This window comes from Spermophilus citellus, assembly GCF_964194105.1.
Source record: "Spermophilus citellus genome assembly, chromosome: 14".
In the NCBI taxonomy this organism is placed as follows: Eukaryota; Metazoa; Chordata; class Mammalia; order Rodentia; family Sciuridae; genus Spermophilus; species Spermophilus citellus.
Genome location: NC_138194.1, coordinates 37892090 through 37913442, shown reverse-complemented (window position 1 = coordinate 37913442; position 21353 = coordinate 37892090). Strand labels below are relative to the sequence as shown.

The window sequence follows — 21353 nt, the reverse complement described above, 5'->3', positions numbered from 1 at the left end:
CTGTCTCCAGATCCATGAAGCAAATAAATTCCTTTTCTTCATAAATTATCCAGTCTCAGGTATTCTGTGATAGCAGCAGACCACAATGCATGCCCACACACTAGTTAGGAGGTCTTGCACTCACCAGGGGCACACCTTCCCCAATGTAAAGGCCACTTGTCTTTTATTGCCTCCTCTTTCCCTCCCCAGAGTAAGACAGAGCTGGGGCTCCCCATCAGAGCTAGGGCTGCTTCTTGAACCTCCAGACTCTAGGTAGTTGCTCCCAGCATTTGTCATACCAAACTGTCATCAAGGAAAAGTGAACCATATTAGTTCTGCACACCAGTACCTGAGACTGAGGGAGGTAAGAGAGATGTGAGAAGAGTCTATTTTGCATGTTTATTACCAAACAAAGGTAAAAAGGTTAGAGAACTCTCATCAGGATAATGCAGCCCCTGCGACTGCCTGTTCTACCCTTCCAGCTGGAGCTATGGTGTCCTGGCACATCTCACTGGCCCCCTGTGTTTTATTTATTTATTCATTTATTTTCATTTTTACATGCTTGCTGAAAAGTGGAATAGATTTGGAACTTCCAGAATCATAAAGAGACATAAAGAAAGAAACAAGGAATGGCCATAAAACCTGGCACTTGGGTGTCATCTGGCTTCTTGGATGGCTTTTAAGGTTCACAAAGTTATTTCAGTCAGGTGGTAGAATAGCCCCAGCCACCCTCTCTGGATAGCAGCAATGTTTTAGGACACTGTCAAGTCCCCTTGCCCAGCAGATATATCATGGTGCCCCTGTGGCCACTCAGTGTGCTCTGATAAGCCCGATGGTGGCCTGTGGGTTGGCACAGCAGGCTGGGCCTTCTGAAAGCTTAGAGTCTTTGGAAGGGAGATGGCAGCAGATTAATGACACTGCAGAGCAGTTACACTAGCAGAATTTAGTTGCCAGCTACCTCTGAAATAATTGTTCTCTCCTAAAAGCTCTCATTACAGGGACCAGGTAGGGGGTGCTGCAAAATCTTCTCTGCCTGAATTAGGTTGATGTTGAGACTCATCCCAGCTTTTTTTATATAGTTCATATCACAGAAAAACAAATCACCGGGTAATGGCCCAATCGTGGAGTCCTTCCGGACCTAGGCAATGCTTCCCGAAGAATTTATTGCTGGACTTGACAAATAAGCACCTATTCGAAAGGCCTAAAAACTACATAACAGGAACAGTGATAGACCAGAATGCAAGTCCAGAATAAATACATCAGGACTGAGTGTGGCATTCAGTGGTAGAACCATTGCCTAGCATGCACAAGGTCCTGGGTTATATATCTCTTGCTAGAAGCAAAAAAAAAAAAAAAAAAAAAAAAAGGAGGGGAAATGTATCCATTGGTCCTCATCTTCCTGAGTCTTTCCCCTGAGCCCAGTGCAGGGTTACAGGGCTCTGTGGTTCCTCAATTCAGTGACAACTCAGCATTCAACATGGCTGAATGTGAAGTAAAAGGCCTGCTTTCTGGTTAATTATTTGGTGACTATAGTTAATCCTGGAAGATAAACAACAGCTTGAGTGCCCCCCCACCACCAAAATGGCATATTTCAGCATTAGACGTGCAGAAGCTAAAGGCTGAACTCCAAATATGAGGTGTTTAATCTGAGGCCATTGAATGCAAAGAGCTCTGAACCCTATGAAATAACAAGGAAATTATTTAATCGATAGAGAAGTATGCATTTTTTTACAAAGGTATTCCATAAGTTTCATAGAGTTATAAAAGACCCTCTTATCCTAAAAATAATAGAAATCATGGCCAAATGCTTATAAATTTCATAATTATTAATCCTCCTCCGCTACTTGATTCATAGAGGAGTCAAGTTACCTTGCTTACTACTTCCACGGTACTGGAGATGTAATTGGGGAAATAAATACATCAAAGATCAGAAAATTTAACTCTAGTGAAAAAAAAAAAAGAAGTAATATATTTCTCAGCTCTTACCAAGAGTCAACAGGCATTGTCTTTTTTAAATTTAACTCTATTTTTTGTAGTTGTAGATGGACAGAATGCCTTTATTTGTTTAATTTTATGTGGTGCTAAGGATTGAACCCTGTGCCTCTAAGCATGTGCTAGGCAAGTGCTCTGTCCCTGAACTTCAGCCTCAGCCCAACAGGCATTATCTTCTATGCTATATACATTTTGTTAATCTTCGTAGTAAACCTATTAAAAGTCATACTAACCATTGTGGAAGAATTTATTTTCCAAAAATGGTCACAACAAGATTTTGTATCTACCTTCCCCATCAAGAAGTGGAGTCTCTCTGCCCTTTTCTTGTGCCCTAATCAGGCTTGGTAACTATGCTGACCAGTAAGAGGAAGTGGAAGTGACTGTTGTGGAAGTGACTGTTTTTCCAGGCTAGATCATAGGAGGTGACATAACTTCTGCTTGGCTCTCTGTCTTGGGTCACTAGCCCTTGGAATCCAATTATCACACAGCAAGGAAGTCCAGGCCACATGCAGAGACTGGAGTAGAGAGCAAGGAGTTCTTCCGCCCTCAACCCCATTTGAGTAGCCACCGGGAACCTGTACTAACTTGCCAGCTATGTGACCAGGGCCACCTCAGAAGTTGCTCCTCCAGCCCTGCAAAGGGAGCAGAAAGAAACCTTTCCCGCTGAGTCCTGCTCAAATGGCCAATTCATCAGCAAAATAAATGATATAGATGTTCTAAACCATTATTATGGCCTGGTGTGATTTATTATAATAGATAACTAGAGCAAGCAATTTGCCCATATGGGCTAGTAACAAGTTGAATAATATGCCCAGGTTCCCAAAAGCTAAATGTTAAAGTTAGAATTCAAAACAAGATGGCTGATATGTAAAATCAAGTCGAGAGGACGGAGAAAAGAGTTTTACCTATGTATGTGGCTTGTGTTTCTTGAAGTAACTATGGTAAAATGCTTACATCTACTTAATCCTAATGATGAAATCATAAGTGTCTGTTCTTTTGAGTTATGTGATTTTATAAGTATTCAAAGTATTTTATAATTTAAAACTATCTTTTCAAAGATAAAAGCAAAGAACACATCAATTTTTTAAATATGTGTAACTAAAATCAAACATGCATGTAACTAAGACTCAGACATGAAAAGTGATTTCGGGATTCAGATGCACAGAAAATTTAAAATTTTACCAATGAATGTACAAAATCTAATTTTCAAAATTAATATATATATATATATATATATATATATATATATATATATATATATATATATACACACACACACATATGAGGAATAAATAAACTAGAATATTTTTATAGTGAGACTGATATTGAAAACAAAAAGAACTTTAGCATGGAAGAATACATTTTCTCTCTTACCTTATCTTTATTACTCAGGCTTTGAAGAACTACTTTGTAATTATTCTGTTTCCTACAATGCTTGATAGTATTTTTATGAATGAATTTTCTATACTTATATATGTAGGTATATATATACTTATATAGTGATATATACATATTATACTTACATAGTTGCATTACATTCAAGTTCAGTTGAAAAAATTAGACTATTCAACAAAGCACCCCAAAAAGGCAGCTTTCAAAGATTTTAGCAAATTTTAATAATTGAAAGATTTAATAAGGAAAACATGGAATTTTATACACAAAAAGGAGGACAAGTTAAAAAGTAAGAGCTCAACTATTATATAAGATTTAGTTTTCATTTTTAGAACTTTCCTTTGAAACAAGTTGATGAAAAAATAAATCTTTTGGTGGAGTTCCTATGTTTAATCAGACAAATTCATATCCTGAACCAGAATGAAAAGAAGTTAATATGAGATAGCATTTGTATTTATGGAAAATAATCATCAATAGATGAAACTGGTTTTTTGTCTTGTAAAATTTTTGACAAAGAAAAGATACTGGTATGGAGGCAAACTATTTGGACTAAAATTATTACACATATTCTACATTTACCAGCACCAACAGTGAGTGTTTCTTCAGCAAAATACTATTGTTTAGCCATACACAGTGGCAAACACCTATAATCCCAGTGAGTGGTTCTGGAGGCTGAGGCAGGAGGATCACAAGTTTGAGGTCAGCCTCAGCAACATACCAAGTCCCTGAACAATTTAGGGAGAACCTGTCAAAATAAAAAAAAAAAAAAATAGAAGTCTGAGGATGTGGCTCAGGAGTTAAGCCCCTCTAGGTTTAATCCCCAGTAATCCCCCCCACCGCCAAAAAAAAAAAAAAATATATATATATATATATATATAAAATCATACAAGAAAATTTTGAAGAAGGTTGTAAATAAATTTTAAAAATTAATCATATACTAAAAAATTAAAAATTAATTATTAACAATAATATTAAACATATATTTAAATACACATAAATATATGTAGGCAAATTATATTTATATTTATTTGTATATTTATATTATATTCCCAAAATATCATTGATATGTTGCATTAGAAACAAAGATGAAGTATAGTTTGAAGTCTGGTATCGCTATACCGCCTGATTCACACTTCCTGCTTAGCATTGTTTTTGCTATTCTGGGTCTTTTATTATTCCATATGAATTTCCTGATTGTTTTATCTATTTCTACAAGAAATGCTGTTGGGATTTTGATTGGGATAGCATTGAACTTATAGAGAACTTTTGGTAATATCGCCATTTTGATGATGTTAGTTCTGCCTATCCATGAACGGGGTATATTTTTCCATCTTCTGAGGTCTTCTTCTATATCTCTCTTTAGGGTTCTGTAGTTTTCATTGTATAGGTCTTTCACCTCTTTTGTTAGGTTGATTCCCAAGTATTTTATTTTTGGGGGGGATATTGTGAATGGAGTAGTTGTCCTCATTTCCGTTTCAGAGGATTTGTCGCTGATATACAGGAATGCATTTGATTTATGCGTGTTGATTTTATATCCTGCCACTTTGCTGAATTCATTTATTAACTCTAATAGTTTCTTTGTAGACCCTTTGGGGTCTGCTAGGTATAGAATCATATCGTCTGCAAATAGTGATAATTTAAGTTCTTCTTTTCCTATTTTTATGCCTTTAATTTCTTTCGTCTGTCTAATTGCTCTGGCCAGTGTTTCGAGGACTATGTTGAACAGAAGTGGTGAGAGAGGGCATCCCTGTCTTGTACCAGATCTTAGAGGGAATGCCTTCAATTTTTCTCCATTCAGAATGATGCTGGCCTGTGGCTTATCATAGATTGCTTTTACAATGTTGAGGTATGATCCTGTTATCCCTAATTTTTCTAGAGTTTTGAACATAAAGGGATGCTGTACTTTGTCGAATGCTTTTTCTGCATCTATCGAGATGATCATATGGTTCTTATTTTTAAGTCTATTGATGTGGTGAATAACATTTATTGATTTCCGTATATTGAACCAGCCTTGCATCCCAGGGATGAATCCTACTTGATCATGGTGTATAATTTTTTTGATATGATTTTGAATCCGATTCGCCAGAATTTTATTGAGGATTTTTGCATCTAGGTTCATTAGAGATATTGGTCTGTAGTTTTCTTTCTTTGAAGTGTCTCTGTCTGGTTTAGGTATCAGGGTGATGTTGGCCTCGTAGAATGTCTTTGGAAGTTCTCCCTCTTTTTCTATTTCCTGAAATAGCTTGAAAAGTATTGGTGTTAGTTCCTCTTTAAAGGTTTTGTAAAACTCTGCTGTATACCCGTCCGGTCCTGGGCTTTTCTTAGTTGGTAGTCTTTTGATGGTTTCTTCTATTTCCTCTATTGTTATTGGTCTGTTTAGGCTGTCTATATCTTCCTGACTCAATCTGGGCAGATCATATGACTTAAGAAATTTATCAATGCCTTCACTATCTTCTATTTTATTGGAGTATAAGGATTCAAAGTAATTTCTGATTATCTTCTGTATTTCTGAAGTGTCTGTTGTGATATTGCCTTTTTCATCCCGTATGCTAGTAATTTGGGTTCTCTCTCTTCTTCTCTTCGTTAGCATGGCTAAGGGTCTGTCGATTTTATTTATTTTTTCAAAGAACCAACTTTTAGTTTTGTCAATTTTTTCAATTGTTTCTTTTGTTTCGATTTCATTTTGATTAAGAATCAAAATCTATGATCTTATACCAAAAATTATTCTGGCAATGTTATTTCAATGTCCAAATGATCAATATAAAAATAATGATTTTTTTAATGTTACGTTGTAATGTCCAAATTATCACTATAGAGATGTATTCTTTTCATTTTGCTTTGATGTATTAGGGATACCTTCTTTGTTTTTAGAAATAATTTTGTCTGAATATAATTTTTAAATTGAACCATTTCACTCAAAAATATATACAATTTCTGATACCCTCTCTAACTTCCAAAATGGCCCTGTAAATTATCTCATTCAATTTTTAATCAACATTTGCCTCCTTCTAAAATACCACCCATTGATCCACAGGATAAAGAAGCAGATTTTGATAACATATCTAATTTAATAAAAATCTAGTTCAATCTGAGTAGGGAAAACTTTTGTCAGTGTCTCAGATTGGCTCTGTTCTCATAGCTTCTCTCCTTAAGGTGGTGTTCGGGGAACTTGGTGACCTGATAGGAAAAAGATAGGCATCAGGCTCCTCTTCCCTGCAGGGTGGGTACCCGGAGATGTCCCTAGCCTTCTGATTGCCAGATTTTCTACAGACTTGCAAAACTCCCATACATGCAAGTGAGCTGGTAAAGGTTTGATTGTCCCAGCCTTACTTCATCTCCTCCAAAGAAAGTAAAAAGGATGGACTGGGTCAGGGATTGGCAAGAGTGGTTTCAGCTAATCAAGAATTCAATAGAAATTCTAGGCTGATTTCTCTCTCTCTAAACTGAAATGCCCATTTTGAACTGAGGATATGGAACAATATTTGAATATTGTGTATGCTAGTGTGTGTGCCCACACACATCCACACACCCTCCACACACACACACACACACACCTTTGACAGTTCAGTGTTCTCGTATGCTTATATACCTGTTAATATTAAAGTACCACCATACAAGCAAAGCTTGGTTTTAAATAATTAATGTTTTCAACAGACTATAGAACAAGAGAAACAAAGAATTGAGAAGAAAAAGACTGAGGCTTTGATCTAAATAGAAAAAAAATTAGAAAGACTATTATAGAGACTAACAACGTCTAGAGATTGTAGTGAAGGCAAGACAAGTTCCATGCTATCAGGGAGGACATGACACCTTGCAAAAGGGTGATGTCATTTCTTAGGAGTGGCTTGAAGACAGAAGGCATGGAGATTGATTATATGACTTTTCAAAAGCCTTCTTGATGCAAAGAATAGTTTTAAGGGGAAAAATGGATTCTGGCATCAAGAAGAAAAAAATGCCTCTTTTCATAAGTAGAGGAAAGGGCGTGACCATACACATATGGACAAATGCGTCATTTAAATCTTATGCTAGTTAATGAAACTCCATTATCTACTGAAACCAATCGCAGCTGTGATTTTGGGAGGTTTTGAGAGCCCAGGTGATTTATGTGTTTCTTAAAATTCACTATCCCCACCCCCGTTTTCTCTTTTTGGTCATTGACAATGTTTTTAGTAGTCCTTTATACTAAATATGCATTTTCCCATTTTATGGTAAGCAGATATTTTGTGACTATTTTTGTGTGTATTCTACTTTAAACATTTAGTGTTACATTTATTTTTACTCACCCATTTATTCAACTTGGGCTGTTATATTTTCAGTTGATTTCATAGGTGGACTTGATACACACTCCTACTACCAGGATCATGTTGAGTTAAAGCCTGTTAAACCTGTAAGTAAAGGTGTGATGCTATAAAAAATATTAATCCTTCTAACCTGGCCAAAACTAACCCCAAATGAAGTAATTTGGAGCTACTACTAATCATTGGTTTACTTTTCCACTCATACCTAAAACACACCTTTCACATGTAACCCGACATCATCATTATTATTATTCATTCCAGAACTGAAGTAGTGACTTGGATTATATTTTTTTAAATGAGATTTTTGCTTTGCTTTCCTTGTCAATAGTTGATTGCATATCACATTGATTGCAAGTGAAAAAAAAAAAGATGAGACTATTTGTTCTGCATAAGAGAAGACTAAATATATGTCTTAGGGTATCACAGCAAAGCAGACAGGGGAGAGAGACCGACCCAGGTGACTTTCTGACGTCTCTGAGACTTGTTCTATCATCCATAATATGACTTCATGGGAGGAGGATGGACTATATGGGACAATGTGCATAATATGTACACATACATATTATTGTTCTTTGTACTCACATATTTGACTAAAGAGTTCAGAAACAAGTTTTCTACATGCCTAGAAGACATGCAAAAAATGTCCACACACACACAAAAAAAGATGTCACCAATAACTGAACCAATATCTGTTGAGAATGAAGAAGAAATCTTGGTCGCCTGATAAGTTAAATACTAGAAAACAGGCAAGAAGATGGTGTGACTCCATTCCTTGGAAACTATAACAATAGTTATCCTATGCTAAGCATTTGGCCTATAGTAACTCACTTAATCTTCATAAAAATACTGCACTATAGTAGCTGATATTGATTATGAATAAGGAAATGGGGGCTCATAGAGATTAGGCAACTTTCTCAATGTCCCACCATAAGTAAGTGGTTGACTGGGATGGTTCCTGAGTGATAAACCTGGCCTGATAGTGCAGATGTAATTAGATACTCCTCCTTTTCTTGAAACCCACTCCTTTATAATTTCATAGTGATAGAGGAAATCATGTAAAACAGCCACTGGCATAATAAACATGCATGAAAGATTTCCCCTGCTCCCTTTCTTCACAAGTCCTTCCCTAATCTGCAACCCCCAGTCTGCATCTATGGGGATGTAAGCCCTAAGAAGACGGTACTGGCTCCTCCACCTCCCCAGGGTGAATGCATTTTAGTATTGAGGAGTGATATAAAGTAAACATAGCTCACAGGCTGCACAAACCAGCACTATGTCTGTCATATGATAGATGTTTAAATAAATGTTTGGTTTCTTAAAGTAAATCCAACTTGGAGAAACATTGGCCCTATATAACATTCCAGGAGCAAGTAGTCACCGCCTCATTACTCATGCTTCTGAGCACTCGTAAATGATGCACTCCAAAAGTTGATATTTGTGGATTTGGGGAGCTTGGCAGGGATTGTGACAATAATAAGGATGATGGGTGCATTGGAAGCAAGGACTGAAACAATGCCTCATAGTGGCTAGGAAAGTCTTCCTATATTTTTATGCAATATGAAGATGATGAATGGTTTCTTTCATCTTACTGTGGAAAAAAACTGCAGAGAAATTGCAATATGAAAAATGATGCAATGTAAGAGAGATCGTTCTATTAGGGAGGGTTATTAAGAACTGCCATTGATTAATGTTGATAATGGAATCTACTTCCTTGAGTGGTTTTAAAGATTGGACTCATATAGCTATATACCTTAAAAGGGTGTTCTGTGGTATGCCCAGGGCAAGTGACTCCCAGTTATGTTCTCTGAAGTTCCTTCCATCTCTCTGAACCAAGAACACATAAAACATCCTTTTCTGATCACCTACAAGGCTTTGATCAACTCTGCTCTCTCCTCAAAGGGTTTTCTCAACATCCCTGTTCACTGCTGACCTCACACCTTTTAGCTGAACGTAACACAAACTCCAGGCTACAGATGCCGCAGTCTGGCTGGGCACAAAATCACGAGCCACTCACAGCCTTGTAGATTCAAACAGCAATTCTTTATTCCCGAACTCACACCGGCCCTCTACAAACACGTTCTGGGGAAAAATCACGTTCTGCCGCAAAATTCACGTACTCCACCAGGCTTTGAATCCCAAATACTTTCTGAATTCCACGAGAACTCAACGGGAACTCAGGCAGCAGGATACGCCCTATTCCCAGCAGGAATAATCTTAAACCTGGAACCGCCCTAAACCCAAGGACGGGATACTCCCTAAAACCTGATCCGCCCTAATCCAGTAGGATCCTCCCTAAACCCGGATCCACCCTGGTCCTTGAGCAGGGTCACCTTTCTCAAACATACATGCAAAGTCACAGCAAATGTCCAAGGCAAGTCCATTTCCACAAGTCCTTCCTCTAAGCAACATGGGGTACGCTGGCAAGGAAATTTCGATGCATCATTCCTACTTGGCAATGGCTCTCAGCATCTCCCCCCTTCTGATTAATTAAACAACAAGCAATGTGGCTTAAGGACTGTGCCTGGTAGGTTGTCCAATTCAACATATGGTTCTTACCCGTCATGGGAAAAACTGACCTCTAGGCGTCAGCCTCCTGTCTTAGGTTGATACCACTGCAATTGGATCATACCCGTCACTGACTACCAGTCCAGCATACAGCCATACTTGTGGATAGGCCTATGCACCAGTGGGGGGGTGAGGTTCTTGCCTCACCTCTGTTGGCCCCCAAATTTAGCCTTGGTGCCAGTGGGGGGGTGAGGTTCTTTGCCTCACCTCTGTTAGCCCCCAAATTTTAGACCATCACTAGCAGAAGGGAGAAGGATACAGAAATGCCATGACACCAAGCCAGTTGACTGCTCCTTTGGAAAAATTGCATCACTGGTGACACCATCAGCAAAGATATGCCAGCATTACCACAATTAACATGGGGTGCGCTGGCAAGGAAATGCATATTATCATGTCAGACGAATATGGAATGCCTTTCAACCATGAAGAGAGTAGGAATCTTCGAGATCAAACTAAACCTGAATTGAAATCATTGTGCATGAAACAATTTAAGAGGTCTATATCTGTTTCTCACCACTATGCAGATATTGCAGCATTTACCCAGTCAGTATCTATCAGCCTGCTTGATTTCTTTTAATAAGACCTTTATGTTGGATTCCATTGAACCCAACTCCATGAAACCATCTCACACCCCGCCCCCTGAACAGCTTGAAGAACTAGCCAACCTGCTGTGCTAAATTGTTAGAGGTGGAGTGAACCCTGGTTTTTAACTTTCATTAAGCCTCTTTAATCTCCATGGAATACAAAGCCAGGTTTTATAAGGAAGCCACTTTGCTAAAGGAATCAGAAAATTCTTGGCATATTCCCAGGCACGTATATATGAATATGTAGCTTTCAACTTGAGATGAGTAGACACAAGCCATACTAGATAGATCATTCATAGGTAACACAGCAGAAATGTACAGGGAGTCTGAATTCTCATGTTTCAGTGTCGGATTTCCCACGGACATATTGTGGGTGAACAGGTATACTGGAGATACAGCTGTGATAGTGGTGAGGTAGCTCACATTGGGGTTTGGTCTTTTGTGCTTTGTCTCTTTCTAAGATAATGATATCAAGCTGCCAATCCCCACTGATGAAATAAGTTGAGTTAGTTCAATTTACACCCATGGACTGATCACCCAGGCATTATCCTGGGTGCTAGAGACATAAAGATAAATAGCACTTGAGATTTGACTTCCAGCAGCTAATGACTAGGAGAAGAGACCTACATAAAAATAACCACCCAAAATTGTCCCCAAAGCAATTCTATATAGAATGAGAAATGGCTACTACACCCTTGGCAAAGAAGGCTCCACTGGAAGATGAGGCTGACATTAGAAAGAAGAGATGGAGTTTATCAAAGAACATACACAATCACTTTGGAAGACAGTTTGGCATTTTCTTACAAAATTAAATATACTCTTACCATATGGCCTAGCAATTGAGCTCCTTGATATGTATCCAAAGGAGTTGAAAAATTAGGTCTCCACAAACACTGCCCATAGATGTTTATAGCAGCATTACTCATAATTGCCCAACACTTGGAAGAAACCAAGATACGCTACATTAGGTAAATGAATAATGGACAAATAAGCTGTGGCAATCCAGAGAGTGTGACCTTATTCTGCACTAAAAAGAAATGAGCAATCGAATTATGAAAAGACAAATGCATAAGTTAAAGAAACCAAACTGGAAAAGCCACATACTGTATGATTCCAACTAAATGAAATTTTGGAAAAGTCAAAACTACCAAGACAATAAACAGATCAGGGGTTTGGGGAGGAAGGAATGAGAGGGAGGAACATGGAGGATTTTTAGGGCATTGAAACTATTCTGGATAATACTATCATAATGGATGCATATCATTAAACATTTGTCTAAATCTGTGGAAAACACCCAAGAATCCTAATGTAAAGAAAGCATGGGCTTTGAGTGATAATGACATGTCAGTGTAGCTTCCTCACTTTAATAAATGTACCACTCTGCTGGGGAATGTTGATAGTGAAGAAACCTATGCATGTGTATGGGAAATCTCTGTGCCTTTCCATCAATATTTTTATGAACCTAAAACTTCTCTTTAAAAATTTTTGTCTTAAAAAAAAAAAGCTGAATTAAACAGGCATCCCAAGCGTGGAGGCTGATTGACTCAGCCCTTCTGCAGAGGTCAAAGTCAAAACTTATATCCGAGCCAATGTTGCTGGAGTCCCCACATAAAAATGAAAAAGCCTATAAAAAAGCAAATTCTTAAGCAGAGCAGGAATATTGACAGCGCCTAGTGAGGACACCAGGGGATTGTAGCCACCATTGTTCCACATTCTAAACCACATCACTCTTTGTGACAGAACTATAGAAATGCTTTCAATGGTTGTCATCTGGGTCTGGTTTGGGGACATGTGACACACAGGTCAGGATTATCCTTTTGTGTTACTCAGCTTTTCATCACTGTGACCAAAATACCTGACAAGAACAAATAGGGGGAGAAAAGTTTATTCTAATCTCACAGTTTCAGAGGTTCAGTCCATAGTCAGATAATTCCACTGTGGTCTGAGGTAAGGCAGAACTTCATAGGGTACAATGCAGCCAAGGAAGTCTGCTTAGCTCATAGCAGCTGGGAAGGAGAGAGAGAGAGAGAGAGAGAGAGAGAGAGAGAGAGAGAGAGAGAGAGAGAGAGAGAGAGAGAGAGAGACGACCAGGAACAGACTATGAACCCCAAGGGCAGGGCCTGCTTCCTTCAGTCACACTCTACCAGCCTACAGTTACCACTCAGTACAGTTCTTTCAAATTATTAATCCATCAAATGAATTAGTCCACTGATAAGGTTACAGCTCTCATAATCTAGTCATTTCACCTCTGAACATCCCTGCATTTTCTCACACATAAGCTTTTGGGGGAACACCTTAAAACTGTAACCCTTATGCTGGGGCCCCTCATCTTGCCACAGCTGTTGGTGAGGGAGTATAATAGTCACCATGGCTACAGTAGGGTCTCCACCAGGATCTCTTCCATCACTGCTCCCATGCACCGATCCCACCTCTCATCCGGGCAAAGGGCAAGGATCTGATCATTTTATCCTAAGAGCAGAGAGCCAAGAGGTCAAGTGGTGAACAGGGCATTGAAGAGGACCCCTACATGGTGGCTTAGAGTGGTGGCAGCAATGACATCCAGGGAAAGGGGCTCACAAAAGCAGATTTACTTTGGGGAAGACAAATAGCATGGTGTGAATCCATGCAGCTATGAAAACAAGACAGAATTTCAGAGAACATCACAGTGAACAACTAAATTAACAATTGTCAAAATCATGACGGGTCTATTTCCATCAAAATGGTTAGCAACCGGGTAGTGGGGAAATGAAGCTCTGTGTAGCAGTAATTCTTCACATAAAAATAATTAGACCAAGGCAGTTTGTCAAAGAAAGATAGCAGCTGCATTCCAGAACAGAGCTGTACAGCAGAGGTAGAGCTGCATCTGATTATGTTAGAAATTTCCATGAGGAAGACACCCCATGATGGCAGTTAAGAAAGACTTGATGAGAAAGCTGACCCTCGATGTCCCCCATCACTTTTAAGCAATTGCTTTCGAGGCTTCCAAAGGAGAACTTGACTTTTCTTTGGTATCTTGACTTGTGTGATTGCCTTTGCTGGAGGCTAATTTTTTCTTCACAAAAATTGCTACATGCTATGTGGCCACTGCTGATGGAGTGGCTGCTATTGCCACTAAGTGCTAAAAGACAGAGGAGGCTAATCCCCATTTCAAGCTGTCACTGCCTCCGGCTCCAGAGTCCTCACTGCTGGTTGTCTGCCTCTCAGAGTCCAGGCCCACAGGAAACCCACCTCTGATGATTCAGGCCATAGGATGAAGGCAGAGGTAGTCAGGAGTATCTGTTCTTCCCCCAAAACAGCTTTTTTCTATCAGTATTCTCACGTGTAAGTTGGTGCCCTGCTGGGACATTTTCCATTTATAGCACCTAGATCAGGCACTAGCTGGTAGAACAAATCAAGTAAGTGTGTTGTGTGCGTGTGTATCTGTGTGTGCATGTATATCTGCGTGTATGCAGGAGTTGGGAAGTTGTGTGTTTTCAAGCCCTATTTTATCTCTATATTTTTATTGGTGCATGATAGTGGCGCATCATAGCAGGATTGTTACATTTTTGTACATGCATGCAATATAACAAAATAATTGGACCAATATCATTTCCCAGTATTTCCCTTTTCCTCTTCTCATCCCTTCCCCTCATTCCTTTCCTCAACTCTTACAGGTCTCCCTTTGATCAAACTCTAACTTAAAAACCAACAAGCATCAGCCATGTGTTAACAAACTATGGCTGGAGGAACCCAAAGATAATAACATGATAACTGTCTTTGCTGTTTTCCTTTGTCTTTGAATGGCTCTCACGCTTTAATAGTTCTCAACACAGAGGGGCTGCTAAGCACCCTGTCCTCCATGGCAGGCAGCGCGAGGTACCTGAGATCTGCTCATAGAGATGGCTGGCTCACTCTTCCCATTACTGAGCATGGGCGTTCCATCCCCTGAGCCCCTGCCATCAGTCCCTTGGAAATGGAAGGCACTTTCGGAGGCATTAACTCTCTGGGGCTGTCTCAAGGGTGCCACAACTGCAAGGCACTCAGGATCATCTTAGTCGTCCCAAAGGAGAGATGGGACTTGCTGTGGGCTTCTCCTATTTAGCACAATGGTAGCAGCAACAGGGCTCATTGCTCTCCCTAGCTTTGGAACTCTTTATTTTTCACTGGCATTAATAAGTTTTGGATCCATCATATGAAATAGTTGTACCATTTTGGAGACGATACAGTAAGAACACATTGCTAATCTGTAGCCATTTGATTGGGTCTCTATGGCCTGTGTGGTGTAGTCTCCTCACTGTCCCTGTGTGGTGTAGTCTCCTCCTGTCCCTGCCAGGAGTGCAGATGCAACAGTCTGACGTGACCACTGTGACTGGAGGTCAGTCCCCTTCCCATTCTCACTGGGGACACAGAAATCATTTCTTTGGATACGTGACCTCACTCTCTGTCCCTAGAACCTTGCAGAGACTGTTTCTCATGCTGCCATGTGAAGTACATAGATCCTTTTCTAGGACGAGGAAGGCCATATCTGAATAGAGGATATCTGAATGATGCCTTCCAGAGAGGATGTGAACTCTTTATTTTTCCTTTGTATTTGTCACTGATGCCCATAGCAAGAAAGTAGATTCATATAGTGGTAAGGAAATATGATCCACCACCTCCAAAATTAATTAATGTAAGGAAATATGATCCACACCTCCAAAATTAATCAATGGCAAAAGAAGTACAAATAACTTTATAGCACCTAGATCAGGCACTAGCTGGTAGAACAAATCAAGTATGTGTGTTGTGTGCATGTGTATCTGTGTGTGCATGTATATCTGTGTGTATGCAGGAGTTGGGAAGTTGTGTGTTTTCAAGCCCTATTTTATCTCTATATTTTTATTGGTGCATGATAGTGGCGCATCATAGCAGGATTGTTACATTTTTGTACATGCATGCAATATAACAAAATAATTGGACCAATATCATTTCCCAGTATTTCCCTTTTCCTCTTCTCATCCCTTCCCCTCATTCTTTTCCTCAACTCTTACAGGTCTTAGAGAAATAATTTTATTAAAGATACTTACAAGCCTCTCAAGTAAACATGTCAAAAGACATCCTTTGAAATAACATCACTATCTAATTACTTGATTTCATTCTGCCTTCAGGTCAGGTAACTACTATGATTTACAAATACTTGTATTAATAAAAATTATTTTTAAAAAGGTATGATCTTTAGGATCCCAGATCTCAAGTTGTTCTAACACAGACCTGTGGATCAATTATAGCATCATTAAAACTGGGACAACCCGATGTTATATCTCTATGTGAGCTGCATAAGAAGTATATACCACCACCATCTTGTTATAAAGCCAAGCCTGACCTTGGACTGGTATTATAGAAAACACAAAAACAGCAAAATGAGATTCCTTGAATCTCACCAAGGAAGTAATCAGCCAAATCTAAAAATGTGAATAATAGTGTGGGGCAAATTTTTCAAAAAGAGGAAAAACTATCATTGATTTAGAAGAGATTTTAAAGACATAATAATGAAATAAATATGTGTACCTTATTGAATCCTGATTTTTGACAAGCCTGTTGCAATAAGAAGTTTCTAAACCATTGGGACATTATGAGTACAGGCTAGATACTAACTGGTATTAAGAAACTGTTGGTAATGAATAAGTAAAAATTTAATTAATTAGTTCTTACCAGTTGAGCAGGATCTCTCAAACTCACTGTTGTCTTTGGATGAGATAATTCTCCAGAGTGGGTTGGTCCCACATGGGAATATTGAGCTGCTTCCTTGTTCTGTGTCTACTCGATGTCAGTAGCACCACTCCCTACCACATCTTGACAAACAAAATTGTCTCCAGACAGTGGCAAATTTCCCCTCATTAAGAATCAATGCACTGCAGATGTATAGAGATCTGAATAAAATGGTATAATGTTTAAGATTTGGTTTTAAATATCTTAGCCTCTCCCCCATCAAAAAGCAGCAATGAATAGAGGACACTTTGATACCATAATTTTTATTTTCATTAAAACAGAGTAATGAATATATAGGGATTTATAATACTGTTCTCTCTACTTCTGTGTTTGATTTTTAGAAGTCAGTTTGTTAATAAGACCCAACACAGAGTACCAAAGGCTTGCTTTCAATGCCTCCTGTCAAAGTTGCTTCACTGTGTTCTTCAAAATTCCCTGCAGACACATTTCCTAACCATCGAAATGACATTTCCAGAATATTTACCTGGCACCAAAGGAAGAGTCTCCACCTGTTTCACTGCTTTACTAATCTGTGTTGCTAAAGCCCAAGAACATAAAATATTTGCTAGAAGCAGAGCTGACATTAAAAATAAACATTGTAGCTATTTTGAAGTTTCTCCAAACCTCTTCTACTAACAAAGAAGCACATGCCCTTCATCACCTTCTCAGTATCTGGAACGGATTCATGTGCTGAGTAGATAAATGAACTTGAGGACATTGGATCTCCCTCCGAACTTAGAGGTTGTACAAAATCATAAAATTCCATCACTATAATCTCATCCCTTTATCTTTCAATTTAAATCCCTGTTAAAATGCAAAAGGGCAGCTATATGATTGTGTCATTCAGAACAGAGAGTAACAGAAGAGCTGGGGAAACACAATAAGGAAGCTGGGAGAGAGGTGAAGCCCTCCGACTTCTGAGCTGTGCAGCAGGGACCATGATTTATAGTTGGAGAAAGTGACAACCTGGAATTTTTTCAGCTATTTCAAAGTATGACTAAAAATTTCATCCCATACCATAGAATCATTATCCTGAGCTAGTGGAAGAAAAGTTTCTAGTTGGGGGTTAAAGTAAGAGTGAGACATAGTCTCTGTTAGTGTGATGCTTATAAGTTGGTTGGAGGGAAAAACTTTCATGCCTAAATGAAATCATTAGGGCACCATTCATTGTGAAGCTGGTTGCCATGAGCTGCACGTGGGGTAGTACTGATAGCATGAGAGTTGCCATTAGCGGGATGGGAAAGTCATATGTCTGAGGAGAAGTGAAAGCCTTCACAGAGGAGAACTTCAACTAAACCTTTAGAGGCCAGTAGGATTTGGATGGGCTAAGACTTTGCATGAGAGAAATATTGAGAGCTGAAGTACTCCGCCAATATTCATTAAGTGTGAACTGTGCAGCAGGTTCTATGCCATTTTGTACAAAGTTGCATAATTCAGAGCCCTTATATCCCAAAGACTTACCACTTAGTATGAAGCAAAGAATATGCAGTCTTCACCAAAAAATTGGAGACAAGAGTGACTGAACATGGGAATGTATAATAGAACAGAACCACTAGACCACTAAGGTGTGTGTGTGTGGAGAAAGAGGGAGAAAGAAGAGAGCCAGATACATACACACACACACACACACACACACACACACACACACACACACACACAGTGTGGGGAGAGTGGAGAGATTTTTAAGATTTTAAGAAATTAGAGCATGTAATTATGATATCTGGCAAGTCCAAAATCTGTAGATTGTGCTTGCAAATCAGAGACACAAGGAGGAAGAATGGAAATTGCAGTTTGGGTCCAAAGGCAGCCTGGAAGCAGGTTTCCTTCTTCCTCAGAAAATTTCAGTCTTGTTCTTTTGAGGCCTTCAACTGATCAGAGGAGGCCCCCCTACATTATGGAGGGCATTCAGCTTTACTCAGAGTCACTGATTTAAATGCTACTCTCAGCAAAAAGATACAAGATACTTTGACACTTAAACTAGCATTTGACCCTGAAAAAGGATACGTTTCTTTCTTGTATACGGAAGCTAAAGAGGAAAAAAAAAAGGAATAAAAAGGGATCTCTCAAAAATAGAAGGTAAACCAGGAGAATACGGAAGAGAGAGAGGTGGATGGAGGAGAAGAGAGCAAAGAAAGGTCCATGAGGAATGAAATCAACCCAATCACATGATGTGCATGTATATACATAGAGCACAGGGAGTCCCACTCTCCTGTGTAGTTATAATGTATTGGTTAGAAACACCAGTGTTTGATCAAATGTCTGGGGACCACAGAATAGCCAAGTTTGCACATAAAAGTAACCATCACAAGATAAGAAATATGTAAGGGAAACAGGTCAGTGGTTAGGTGGTAGGAAAGCCAGACTCGGTTGATTCTTGAGTAGTCAAGCAAGAGGGGGTGGTAGAGGAAGATCAGGTTGGAGGTGTGTGTGGTGGTGTGTAGACACAGCTCAGCCCCAATCATCTTACCCCTAAGGCCCCTGATGACTCCATGCCACTTTGCAACTGCAGCATGGTCAGCATTTCTGTCCCAGGAAATCAGTCCTACATTTTGAAACCCGATTGCCACACTGTAATCAGGAAAGCAGGAAAGCCCAGGTGTCCAATGCAACCCAGGCACACCCAGAAGCTATTTTGCATTCAAAAGGCCTAAGCGAATAGGAAGGATTCTTTTTTTCAATACTGAAGTTCTTTAAAGCAATTCATATTTTCTTTTATAGGTCGAAATAAGTAATGACATTGACTCTGAAATTCGGCTGCTGAACTTGACTTAGGGAACAAAGCACCACCGACAGCCAGCACTCTGTGGATCCGACACCTGTCACCTTCCTTCCAGAGATTGGACTGTGCCTCCCAGCTTTCCCACCAATAGTGGAGTTCTTCGGTCACAGCCTGTGTATTGTTAGCCTTGTTTGCTAGATGAGTTCTAGGTGCTTGGGTGGGTATTTTTTTAGTCATTTTCTTCTTATATGAACACTTGTAAATTGTAAAAAAAAAATGGTTTTTAATTTTTTAACAATATTTAATGTGAGCATGCAAAATGGTGGGGAGGGAATCTGAAGACTTCATCAGTCATTTCTATGAGAAACATCAGTGTGTGTTGTTAAGGTGTGAGATCAGTGCTGCTGTTATTCTAGGCCAGGTGGGTTTGCACTGGCAGACATTGCCTGTGGTCATCAAACACAAAGGCAGACGCTGTGACAGATCCTACATGGGTACAATGAGTACCCATGAGTACCCAATGGGTCCAGCTTTCAGACTGAATGTGGATCATTGTTTCAATATTACAAGACAACACACAGAATCCTCCCTAGCTCTCAACTTCTCACAACACAGAACAAACTTATGGCTATCTAAATTTTCAGAACTCATGTGTGATACCTTGTTCTTCCTATGTTATAAAAAATTAATGTATCATGGGGGCACATGAAAGGCTGAAGTGATTTACAGAACCCCTTTCTCCTTTGGAGGGAGCATGGGCGTCTCTAAGGTCCATATTTTCTACACTTTATCCCCCTTCTAACACTTATGTCAGACCTAAACACACAGCACGTGGGCTTGTGGGACAAAAAATCACAGCCATAAATCTGCAATCAGCTTTGCTTTGAGGATATTCAAAGGGAACGTTAAAATACTATGGAATTCTCCACAAGTACTTCTAAAGTAAATATTTATGTTTGAGCTACATCAACTTTTCTTTCTTCTACCCCATCCCAATAGCCAAGAAAATCATATGGGAAATGTTCCAAAATCTTCTGTAGGGGAAGAAAAAGAACTGTTTTTGTTTTAAATTGGTATAAAATTTACATATGGTAAAATGCACTGATATTAAAGGTACAATTTGATTCCTTCTGGAATATGTGCATCCCCATGTAACTAATGCCTCAGTCAAAACCAGAACATTTTCATCACTTTAGAAAATTCCCTCATGCCCTCTTTTCAATCAATTGCCACATTCCCAAACATAGACCATAACTGTGCTCATTTTCATCATTGGTTAATTTTCTTAATTGTAACATATATATACCCTTCACATTCTTTTTCTCCCTATTCCTGAATCACTATTTTCTACATGAGAATAAGTTTCACTCACTTTGTACAACAACCAAAATCAAGTTTACCATAAGTCACAAAATTGTGCATTTGCACACTATTAAGGACAGAGATTGTTAACTTGGTCCATGCATCACTAAGACTGGTCTATAAATCACCTAAAGGCATTGCAAATTTTTGAAAGTGTGTTAAGGCTTTCTTCTCTTCCTCCTTCTACTTCTTCTGCTCACAGATTTCATGTGACTCTATTAAGAATCAGAATCAGAACTTAATGCAACAGACATCACCCAGGTTCCTCCAAGTCCATGAAAACCACAGGGGGCTTCATAGAGGTTGATTTAACTCCTGAGCCTGGAGATTGTGCCCCTTTGCTCAGAGGACCCTCATTGTCTCTCATCATTTTTCATTCCTACTGGATGAACCCAGATTCAAAATAAAAAAGAGGAAGGAGGGACCTTGGAAATGGTGAGATCCAAGCCACTGTTCTTCAGTTGAAGGCGTTAAGGGTTTAGAGCTTTGGTGGACTTGTCCAGAGCCTTGTATTTGTGCAGAGGGACAACGACTATGGTAAAAGGAAAAGAACATAAAGGACAAAAGTTGGGGTTTGGGTCCCAATCCAAAGCAGCCTTTGACATTTCAGCATCTCTCATTTAGGAAGTGGACCTATGAGCTTAACATCCCAAGGGTGTGGATTTGACTGAAAATGTTAAAAATATACCATCAAATATGAGACACTTCACAATTAAAAGAGGTAGTTGTTATCCG

The 21353-nt window shown here is 39.1% G+C and overlaps 1 protein-coding gene across 1 annotated transcript in view; it reads left to right on the top strand.

The window, feature by feature from the left end:
- The window catches only part of NKAIN3 (sodium/potassium transporting ATPase interacting 3), a gene marked incomplete at both ends in the record, with an annotated part of 615336 nt that extends 596027 nt beyond the window's left edge, over positions 1-19309 (top strand). Inside the window, 2 exons of the mRNA XM_081266514.1 lie at positions 7680-7750; positions 19256-19309. Coding sequence (XP_081122640.1) covers positions 7680-7750; positions 19256-19309 — 125 coding nt within the window. The remainder of the gene's footprint in view (positions 1-7679; positions 7751-19255) is intronic.
- Between the last annotated feature and the right edge of the window lie 2044 nt (positions 19310-21353).